At 50.1% G+C, this 10,937-nt stretch overlaps 1 protein-coding gene across 2 annotated transcripts; it reads left to right on the top strand.

Annotated features, from left to right (window-relative positions):
• The first annotated feature begins 691 nt into the window (after positions 1 to 691).
• CSRP2 (cysteine and glycine rich protein 2) lies at positions 692 to 9,562 on the top strand. 2 transcript variants are annotated; one of them, XM_082479609.1, is made up of 6 exons: positions 692 to 775; positions 4,661 to 4,779; positions 6,750 to 6,918; positions 7,962 to 8,094; positions 8,509 to 8,602; positions 9,226 to 9,562. In XM_082479609.1, the coding sequence occupies exons 2-6, from the start codon at positions 4,668 to 4,670 to the stop codon at positions 9,300 to 9,302; spliced, it is 585 nt and encodes a 194-aa protein (XP_082335735.1). In that variant the 5' UTR covers positions 692 to 775; positions 4,661 to 4,667; the 3' UTR covers positions 9,303 to 9,562. The 2 variants fall into 2 exon arrangements, with proteins under 2 accessions (XP_082335735.1, XP_082335736.1); XM_082479610.1 differs by lacking the exon at positions 692 to 775 and adding an exon at positions 795 to 802 and having other exon boundaries at positions 4,658 to 4,779.
• Positions 9,563 to 10,937: the final 1,375 nt, after the last annotated feature.

The raw sequence follows: 10,937 nt of genomic DNA, 5'->3' as shown, positions 1-10,937 counted from the left end.
ACAGCCACAGCGAGACCGCCCCGCGGGCCCGGGAGAAGGCGGCCAAAGCGCTGCGCTGTGTTCTACAGCCCGAACCGGCTGCTGTGGACAGGCCTAATTGCTGTGAAGGTGATTACAGTCCTCCCTAATGAGTCCAGGCTGGAGCAAGGGTTCAGGAGGGAGCTGCAGTGCGGGTTCCTCCCCGGGGCACCCGCAGGTTCCCTCCCGAACCCACCATGGTTCCGGATTCCCCCCCCCAGCCCTTGCCTCACCCCTGGGGAGAAACCCGTGTCTGAGCCCTTCCCGCCTCCCCCCGCGTTCCTGGTGAAACACGCTGGCGGGGCCTGCGTGGACCTCGCGCGGAGAGTGAAGCAGCCTCGAATTTAAAGAAAATTGCTAAAGATTTAAAAAAAAAAATAGAGTAAGAACACAGGTTGGGGTGCGATGTGAGGCCGCAGTTGGCATACCCCCTTGTCGCCTTCCCGCCTCTCGGGGCGGCGGCCATGGCGGGGTCGCTCCCCTCACTCCCTCGCACCGGCCACCCTCACACTGCCTCAGGGGGCATGGAGGGGGCTCCAGGTACCGCGAGGGCCGGGCTCTGCCTCTAGCAGGGCCGCCCAGGGTCAGGCCCAGCGGGTGGGGAAGGAGGGCGCTGCTGCCCGGCGGGGCCGGGCCCGACATGGCTCCGCCCCGCCTCTTTAAGCCGCTGTGGGGCCGCGCCAAGCTGAGACGCGCTGAGAGGAGGAGAGACCCGTGAAGAGTGCTGTGCAGTGCCGTGTCGGGACGGGACGGGCAGGTGCGGGACGGGACGGGACGGGACGGGAGGGTCGGCTCCGGCTCGGCGGGAAGGGGCGCCGCCGCCCAAAGTGGGGTCCGTCCCGCCCCCCACCCTACCCGTGAGGACTGCGGTGGGGGTCCGGCAGCGGGGCGGGAGGAAGGCTGAGGGGGTGCCGAGGGCCTGTGTTGCGCGGGGGACCCCCTGGACCGGAGCAAAGCGCCGTGCGGTGCCGGAGCGGTAGCGAAGGCGCCCCGGGCTGGGGGAGAGCTGCGCGGGGCCGGGGGTCTCCCTGAGCCCTGCTAGGCTCTTCGTGCCCGCCGGAGCTCCGGCAGCGCGCTGGGCTTCCCCGGTGGGCGGCTGGAAAAGCAGTCCGGGATAACCGGGCAGCCCCCCAAACTCCTCGGTGGCTGTTCTGGGGATTTGGTGTAGGTTTCTGGTGTTTGAACCCGCTGTGAACGAGTGGGTGGGAAGGTGCTTTGCGGCCGCCGTGGCTTGTCGCCGGCGTTTTTGGGGGGACGCTGGCCGAATAACGTGCTCCCCTCTCGGCTGGGTGCGATCTTAGGAGAAGTCAGGATTTTCTTTATTAGAGGGAAGTAGCTGCCAGCAAACCGGCAATCAAAAGGCTTGAGCTCCCCGAAAGGCTTGCCTGGGCTAGCCAAAAAAAGTCCTCAGGGAGCAGTGAAGGCTTAACGCGGGATTGGAAGATGACCTGTGACCTGCGGAGCTCTGGAAGGGCAGAACCTGGGCAGCACGGAGCGCCGGGGCGGCACTGAGAGAGCGGCTGGTGGGCAGGAGCGCTGGCACGCCGTCCTGCCTGCGGGGCCGCTTCAAGCCAGCGGCCCTTCTCCCCTTCGGTGCCTTCTGGGCACCGCTGCCCCGGGGAAGCCCTCACTGTTGGGTAGTTGAGGAATTATTGCTCTTCTTCCCACGCAAGCTGTCACGGGAACGTTATGGGGAGGATAAATGGAAATATCTTCTGTGGAAGAGACCAAGGTCACCTTGAAGTGCTGACTTCAATTCCTTTTTGCTTTTCGTTTAATGAATTCCCAGAGCCCTTATCAGAAGGTTTGAGTCAGCTAATGGTTGCCAGATCGTCTAATACTTCATCTGCCTTGGGAAGAAGGGGTGGAACTGCACCCTGTGCTGCCTAATTTTACGTGGGAAATCTGGGGCAAAGCTGGAAATCTGATCCAGGTCCTCAGCTCTAGTGCGCATGGAAACTAAATAATTGTTTGCTAACAAAATGATTAAAATAATTTAGGCTCACATAAATGCACAAAAGGATATGAGCGTGAAGATGGTGAGAGGAAAAGACAAGACAGAAGTAGTTCTTGTACCAAATACCGTTTACGTTTTGGGAAGCATACAAAGTGGAAAGGAATCTCTTCTGGGTTGTTTTTTTTTCCTTTTTATTTTTTTCCTTTCCAGCCCGTGCATTCCTTTTCCAAAGCTTTGTGCAGCCTATATTCCCTTTAACTAAGGACACTCTTTGCCATGATTGATGTCAGCTGCTGTGCGGTAGCACAGCCAAGCACTTGAATAAAAGAAATGGAATCTTAATTTTTAGACTCTACACTTGTGCCAAGAATGACAAAGGCAAAGTGGGAAATGTCATAAAACTAATTTTATGAGCTTGGTCAGGGTATTAGTGCTAAACCATGGAGCAGTAATGGTGCTAATCCCGTGGAAGTATTAAACAAAGGGATATCTCAGTAATTAGTGTCAGTGTGCAAATGGCAATGCTCAGCCACTCCAAGGAAGTTTCCTAAGCCTTTGCTTAGGAATGTACCTAAGATGCCCCAATTTAGGTTAATAAACTAATCTTATTTTCCCACATGCCATGAATGGCTGTCTGCTTGTCTCGGACAAAGGTCTTGTAGCAGCTACTTGGCAGCGTGTCTTACTTGGGAACTGTGCAACCTTCCCTGCATCCTTAAAATTGCCAAACTCCCAGTCCGGCTGCTCAGTCAGGAGGTTTGTTTTAGCAGTTACTAGCAAGATGGGTCACTTAATTCAGGCTTAGCCAAACCTGCTGCTTGGAGATGGGATTTTGTGAGTCCGCTCTAACTTGCATAGGGAGCGCAGGGTGCCCACGAGACCCCTCGCTCTGCAGTGGTGTCCCACACACATCAGTGAGAGCCCCTTAGAGGAAGGGGATCTTGAAGCAAAGTGGTCCTCTCTGCCTCCCTGTGTCACAGCAGCGCTTCCAGTTCCTCTCTTGCCAGTGGGACAACTGGAGATTGGGTAGCCCTCTGCTTCTGGCTCAGAGGGGTGAGTGGCAAAGCTGACTGAAGTTGTGGGTGTTGTGTGGGGATGCTGTTGTGTGTCTCTTCTTGCTGTCTGGCTGACATAGGAGAGCTTCTAAGGGTAACTGGAGGTGAGTTGTGCCAAGAGAAGTCAGAAGCTCCTGACAAATTCCTTCCTTCCTTCCCTCGCCAATAGCTGACCCGTACCACAGCTGCTGTGGGGACTCTGCTGGGAAGGAATGGTGCTGCTGGTGGGGTAGGGTGGCAGGAGGTGCCCTCTGGGCTTCCAGTGGGCAAACCCATGGCCCTTGCCCAGAAACCCTGTCTGAAACAAGGGTCAGTAAGGAACAGGGGGAGTGATGAGGCCTGAGCAGCACTGCTGGGTTAGACTCACTGCATCGATAACCCTCTCTCTGGCTGCTGTTGGACTCTGCTTACGAGAGGTGGTCCTCTGGTGGTGAGCGGCAGGGGAGCAAACGGTTGTGAGTTGAGGGCAGTTCAGCAATGACTGGGAGATGAGCCTTCAACAAACACCACTATGATGGCTCTTGCTTGTGACAGAAGGAGGAAAGCCCCATAAAAGCAGGAGGTGGCGGGTAGCACTCTGCTTTAGTGCTTTAACCCAGGATGGTTAATGGGAGGAGCAGGAGGAGCTCCCAGTCGAGCTGGATGGGAACTGGTGGTGGTGATGCCTTGAGGGTAGGGCAGCTGAGGAGGGGGCAGCTCAGTTGAGATGGGGCTGTTGCTGCTTCTGGTTTAATATAGGAGGCTATTCCCAAGGCTGTAGGGTGGTGGTGGCTGTCCCTCCCTCCTAGCCTTCTGAGGGTCTGTGGTCTGTGGCAAGTAATGCATGACAGGGAGTTTTACTTTATTTTAAAATAGCTGTGGCTCCTTGAGCAGTTGGGTTTGGTTCAGATACCTGTCTGGTAAAGGTGCAGATCATGTAATAGCAGTGGAGTCCCTGGGAAATAATCCCCATTAAACTTCTTTGAGTGCAGGCATGATCTCAAGGAGTTCAAAACGTCCCTAACAGCCTTACTAAGTGGCTCTCCAGTGAGGTGAACTTTTGCTTGTACTGCATCCCAAATGGTAGGCCCTGCAGTAAAACAAAATGTCATTGTTGGCACAATTGGTTTGCTTCCATCAGACGAAGCCCAGCGTTAATGAAGCATAGAAACTGAAATTATGTCCATCTGGGGGGGGCGTTTGCTCAAGGTACAGTAAAGCCCTTGTGCATGAAACTGTAATTTGTGCATATCAAATTTATATAACTTTCAAAACCCCAGGCAGGGACGAGAGGACGTGTTTGTGAAGACCATGTCTCTGTTTTTCTTGCTGTTCAGCAGCAGCGGCCTCTGTTCCCTGTGCCAGTCCATCTGCTTTTACAAATAGCCGTGGAGAGCCTGCCTAAGCCTTTAAGTCTGGTCTGGGATCTGAAGGGCTGAGAAATTGATTTGATCACAAAAACTTCTCACACGGTGGAAGGTCATGTTTTTAAACAGTTGGCAAAATCGCAGGCTTGTGCTCCGATACACAAACTTCGCAGACCTTGTTTAAAGGAGGCTGTAATCCCAACCCTCCTCGAGCCGGGGCAATGGAGCACACCATGGTTAACAAACTTCTCCCCTTCTCCCCTCCTGCCTGGCCGGGTGTGCAGAGCCACCATGCCAAACTGGGGAGGCGGCAACCAATGTGGTGCCTGTGGCCGCACCGTCTACCATGCTGAGGAGGTGCAGTGCGACGGGAGGAGCTTCCATCGGTGCTGCTTCCTCTGCAGTAAGTATTCCCCTCCTGCTCCCCTGCAAAACCTCTCCCGCTGTAGCTGGGGGGTCACAACAGCACGGTGCTGGTCCACAGGAGACATCCCGAGCTCAGCTGGCACGCACAGGGGATGGCAGTGGCCAGAGATGGCTTTGTCCATCATGTGTTGGGCTTGACTCCTGCTTCCCTGCATGCTTCCTGGACCTGGTGGTGCTGAAGGGAGAGCTTATCTCCTGGAGAGATGTTGTCCTACCTGTCCAGTGTGAGGCGGGTGGGATGCACCTCCCAAAGCAGAGCACATCATGCTTTTCTCCTCTGTTTGCCCCCCACCCAGCCGCCTTCTCAGAGTCTAAGGGCTGGGTTGGAAACCCAGCTTTAGTGCTGCTCATGCAGAGGAGAAAGCCCGATGACAGACCCCCATTTGCACTTATCTGAGCTCATCTGGACGTCTCCTGGTGGTCCCGGGGCCAGCAGCAGCTGAAGGAACAACCATCAAACCCCTGCCCTGAAGTCCTGCACAGACCAGGACACCAGTGTGCCTGTAGCACAGCCGAGTTGTAGATGCTTTAGCACGGCCAAAAGCCTAGACTGTCTTGGCACAGGGGCCCGTGGTTTATTTCGGATGAAAGGAGTCCAAAGCATTATTTTCCAGTCCAACCAACAAGCCCAGCGAGGCATTGAAAATCTCTTTCTCTGCTGAAAAGACCTCTGCTTAGATGAAGGGAACAAAGGGTCGCTGTGAATCGGAGGCTCCTACTTTGCAGACAAACAGCCCATCTGTCTGAATCAGAGAATTTTACCTTATTACAAACATGAGGTATTGGTTTGTCCCGCTTGCTGGTGTTTAATAGCTGTGGGCAGAGCTCAGCTTTAGCCCTCTTCATCTAAACCACAGATACAACTGTCCCTCTCCAGCTAGTTTGCTCTTAGTCTGCAGCGTCACGTCAGCGCACCGTGCTGGCATGTGAGCTGCGGTGCACCTATGCTGCTTTCCTTCAGCTCTACAGCAGTCACCAAAAAAAAAAAAAAAAAAAAAAAATTAGATGTCTTGGCTGCCTCATTTTCAGCCTTTTATGGGAATTTCTATTAAAAGAAACATGGAACTTAGAGTCAAACAATGGCTCTAGTGTGCCTGAGTATTTGCTTTTCCTTAGTGCATAGTTCTGTTGGGGTTAAAGTCTGTAGGCTTAACAAACATGCATTAGTTGATTTACTTATTGGGTATCTGTGACTTATATAAAGAACCTTGGAGCTAATGAATGCCATAAGCAAAGGTCACCCTGTATTTTGAAGACCTTAAAATTATTTTTAAACAAAAAATTCATAGGCTTCCCCCCCCCCGCCCCCCCCCAAATTGTTTATCATGGGCTGTTGCAGACGGAAAGAGCACGCCAGCTGGGATACAAAAGAAGGTTTAAGAAGGAAATAGTTCTGCCTTCTACTGTAACCTTGAGCAGAGTGCTTGCATTGTGCTGAAGGACAATGTAGGAATGCCAGAAAAGCACAGCCCCTCCGGTGACAGCCGTGACACAGTCCCAACCCTGCCCCAAACCACTGCTGAGGTGGGGGGGAACCTTGAAGGATTTTTTTCCCTGCCCCACCCCAGCCAAAAGGGCAGGACAGAGCCTCTTCTGCACCGATAGTATTTTGCTTCATGCTGTATGGCATCTGTCAAGGGAAACTGCTGACTCCACTATCTGGGTTTCTGAGCAGCCTCATTCATCAAACTACAGCAAGTTTCCCAGCTTTAAATGTCACGGTCATGAAGAGGTGGGAGGGAATAGAGGCCTTTATAGGGCTAAGCATAATTCACTAATTCAAACGACAACCTGCCCCCTCTAATCTCTGGCAGTTCCACAGCTTAATAGGAAGAGTTGTGGACAAGGAAACCCATAACATCACTTCTCACTTGATTTTTTGGCTTACTACATGTGGTGATGGAAATGGTCCCTTAAGACAATTTAACTTTTTTTGTTTTCCTCCAGTGGTCTGCCGGAAAAATTTGGACAGCACAACTGTAGCGATTCATGATGCTGAAGTTTACTGCAAATCTTGCTATGGAAAAAAGTATGGCCCGAAAGGTTACGGGTACGGCCAAGGGGCAGGAACACTGAACATGGACAGGGGAGAGAGACTAGGCATCAAGCCCGAGAGGTGAGTGAACTGAGCTGGGGGTGTGTGACCTTTGTCCTTGTGTGACCATCCAGTACTGTTTTCAGAGGAGTTTTTCAGGCTGGATTTTGTTTAATTCATGAAATGCTGCAAAATACCCCGGTATAACCGAGCGCAGGGCATTTAGCCTGCAGCATACAGAGCTCCCGCTGGTGACTACACGAGCAGGCACCGTGTGAGCAGGAGTTGGTGCAGGTAAAGATGCGCTAACCCTATGCATGAGCCATAGGGGACTCGACTACAGAGCTGCTGATGGCTCTGCATGAGCCCACAGAGGTGACTGGGGGTCTTGAGTTGGTCACCTAAATAAGCTGCAAATGTTCAACAGGTTCTGGCAGGGATGGATTCAGAGAGCTGAAAATCTGGGGCCGTGTGACGAATGAAATTTTAACTGGCAAAGGAAGAACCATTTGTGCTTAATTATAGCCCAACCCAAAAGTCCTGTTAAATAGTAAACATTCCTAGTCTGACAAAGTTCTTGCTTTAAAGCAAAGAATGCAGAAAGAAGCTGAGGTATGCCTCACAACTTGCTTCACGCAAGTTCCCAAATTATTGCCTGACATTTATATGATGTATGCTCTTCAGCCAGGGCATAGCCAGAACTGATAAATAGTTCAATCCATTAGGTTCAGTGATCAGTTCAGGTTCCAGATTACGATCAGTGGACAGGAATTTAACAGAATTCTTTGTAGCTTACTCTCTGATAAATCCATGTCCTGATAGAGAATTCAGCACTTCTCTAGAAGTGAAAAGGTGAAGGCTTCTCGGAAAACCAGATTTTACAGTAGCTTCTTATTATCCTTGGAAGCATGGCCTTTCTCTTCTTGGTTTTTTTTTTTTTTGGTTTTTTTTTTTTTTCCCTACTAAGTGTAATCAGATAACCGTGCTGGTAACTTACCTCTCCAGTTTTGAAAAAGTACTTTATTCTGTATCCTGTGTTGGATGCTGCTCTGTTAGTGTTGTGAAGAAGAGCAAGAGGTCATTTAGTAAAAGAGTAAAGACAACAAATGTCCCATTTCTTTTAGCACGCCCTCTCCCCACCGACCCACAACAAATCCCAACACTTCAAAGTTCGCTCAGAAGTTCGGCGGGGCAGAGAAATGCTCCAGGTGCGGTGATTCTGTTTATGCAGCAGAGAAAGTAATAGGAGCTGGAAAGGTAAGGAACTGTGTGTCATTTTGTACCTGCTATGTAGACTTTAAGGTGAGCCAGGGATGTTATGTGGGTTCCAGAAGGGAACAAACTGCAGGGCAGTTACCTTAAAATTGCATTTCTCTGCCAGCCATCTGCCTCGCTACAGAGAGCCAAGATCTGCTCTGAATTGATTAGAGCAAGCCCAAACTTTCAAAACCCTGCCCCGAGCAGGAAGCTGTGCAGAATCCAGGGCTTTGGGCCGCTTGCAGAAATGCAGACACTCTCATCTGCTACTGGTGCACTTGAACTATTTTTTATTACACCAGTCATCTATAAAGAATACTGATGCAGGCATCTCCAGGTAGTGTGGGTTTTTTACCAACTCAGGTATTCTGTGTATTTTAAACTATCTTTTTTTTTTCTTTTTTTTTTTCCTAGCCTTGGCACAAAAACTGCTTCCGATGTGCCAAGTGTGGAAAAAGCCTAGAATCTACAACCCTAACTGAAAAAGAGGGAGAAATCTATTGTAAAGGTGAGGAAAGAAACAAAAGTAATTTGTTTATGGTTCAGGGTAATGTGTTACAAGGACAGATGCTGAATTTATTCCTGGTATATAAGAAACCTTCAGGCTCCTGTCAAGATGGAAAGGGTCTGTAAATCATAGCAATAGAGCTGAGGAATGAAATAAATATAATTGAAGCTGCCGATGTAGCTTACCTCTGCATCAAGTGGAACACTACATACTGAGAAATGCAGCAGCAGCCTGTGCCCTCTGCTGGGGTCACAGAGGAGATCGGAGTGAGGAAACAAGCCAGCTACCATCCTGCCATGCCCTCTTGCGTGGTGGTATCATGGATATAAACTTGATCCACGCAGTGGTTTGATGACAACATATGTCTTAACAGATATTTAGCTGCAGAACCAATGTATGAATTGCTTTTGCAGAGTGGGTTGGGAGCTACACGGACTGAAGAGCCATGGCTACTGAGTTCAGTCGTGGCAGTTACACAGCTTAAGAAAAAGTTTTTAAGTGTTGCTTCTGATGGGGGTGTTCTGGTGACGAACAGGAAGCTGATGAGGGGCTTAGCCTAGATAGTGCTGTTCTTAATTAACGAGCTGGAAGCCTCAGCCACTTCACATTAATCTTCCTTGCAGGTTGTTACGCGAAGAACTTTGGCCCCAAGGGATTTGGGTATGGCCAAGGAGCGGGCGCCCTCGTTCATGCCCAGTGAGGGGGCATGGCTCAAAACCCCTTACGGCTCTGCTGAGATCCTGCTACAAGAAAGAAGAGAGTTTCCTAAATGTTACTAACTACTGTGAAACAGATACTAGTTCCTGTAGTGCTTGGGCCATACATTCAGCAGATGATGATTTTTTTTTTTTTTTTTTACAAAAAAAAGCACTGCTTTTTTTTTTCCCTTGCTTTGTGTATCACACTGTAACACTTCTAATACTGAGTATCAATTCAATAAAGCTTTTCTTGTTGATATATCCTAAAGCCACGCGTAACATGCTTTGTCAGCAATAAATAGATAAGGGGAGCGTTGCTTCAGAGGTGGAGATACAATGATAGGCTTGGTGCACACCTTCACTGAAAGCCCAATGTGACTGAAAGCTGGCTGAAAGAGTTGGGGCTGTTCAGCCTGGAGAAGAGAAGGCTCCAGGGAGACCTTATTGCAGCCTTCCAGTACCTAAAGGGGGCCTACAGGAGAGCTGGGGAAGGACTTTTTACTAGGGCATGTAGCAATAGGATGAGGGGGAATGGCTTTAAACCGGAAGAGGGCAGGTTCAGATTAAACATTAGGAAGAAGTTTTTCACTTTGAGGGTGGTAACGCACTGGAACAGGTTGCCCCGAGAGGTTGTTGAGGCCCCATCGCTGGAAGTGTTAAAGGCCAGGTTGGATGGGGCCTTGGGCAACCTGGTCTAGTGGGAGGTGTCCCTGCCTATGGCAGGGGGGTTGGAACTCTATGATCTTCAAGGTCTCTTTCAACCTAAACCATTCTATGATACGTAGCACTGGTCATGGCCTTCAGAGGTGAATGACAGTCCTCCAGTGTCACACCATTGTGCAAAGCAACTAGCTGCTCACTGCATAGTAGTAGTAAATCTTAATCTACTGCTCTGTGCAGTGACACAGCGCTGAAGGTGATAGATTATAAGTAGCTGCCTCAATGGCTGTTTGTCTCTGCGACAGAGCCTCTAGTGAACGGAAAATAAACCTTTTTTGCTGTAATATTTTTGTGGGCTTGCACCTACTTTGGTATTGAAGTGTTATAATGCACAGGACTTATTGTGTAGAAGGCATATTTGACCAAGACAGCTGCAGATTAATACCAGCCCTACTCAGGAGTTGACCACGCTCTGGATTATCATGTCAAACTCCGCTTTAAGATAAGTTTTTGACCTTTTCTCAGTAGTGTTACAACCCTCAGCTCCCTGAAGATGGTGGAGGGGTTTCAGCCTCTTGAGGATGGTGCCTGGCAAGGTAGTTGTGGTGCAACAACAGAGCAGAATAAAATTCTGCCTTTAAAGGCTGTGGTAGATAACAAGAGTTGAACTCAAGTTGATGGGCAAGGAGTAACGGCAATTAAATACATCAAATGCAGTGTAGATCTGCTCTATGCAAACACACCAGCTGGGTGAAAGCCGTAACAGGATAGTTGCCTCTGCTAACGTGACTTTATTAGCAGCAGTTCCTAGAGGTCTATGTCTCTAGGAGACAATTATTTTGCCTTATCCAGTGGAAAGCTCACAGAAGAGCTTGGCTTCTTTTGGGGGTTGGAGCAGGTCCCACCATGAGCCTGTGAGGTTTGAGCTGATAGCACCTGCAATTATTGCACTTTTTGTGAAGCAAATGGGAGTCACC

Source organism: Vanellus vanellus, assembly GCF_965231255.1.
Source record: "Vanellus vanellus genome assembly, chromosome: 1".
In the NCBI taxonomy this organism is placed as follows: Eukaryota; Metazoa; Chordata; class Aves; order Charadriiformes; family Charadriidae; genus Vanellus; species Vanellus vanellus.
The sequence above is the reverse complement of the archived record's forward strand: the minus strand, read 5'-3'. Positions and strand labels throughout refer to the sequence as shown.

Excerpts from the sequence above, each read along its gene's own strand:
- CSRP2 (XM_082479609.1), top strand. The coding sequence starts at position 4,668 with ATGCCAAACTGGGGAGGCGGCAACCAATGTGGTGCCTGTGGCCGCACC. Across the intron at positions 8,095-8,508 it reads AAGTAATAGGAGCTGGAAAG|CCTTGGCACAAAAACTGCTT; the intron begins GTAAGGAACTGT and ends TTTTTTTCCTAG. Across the intron at positions 8,603-9,225 it reads GGGAGAAATCTATTGTAAAG|GTTGTTACGCGAAGAACTTT; the intron begins GTGAGGAAAGAA and ends TCTTCCTTGCAG.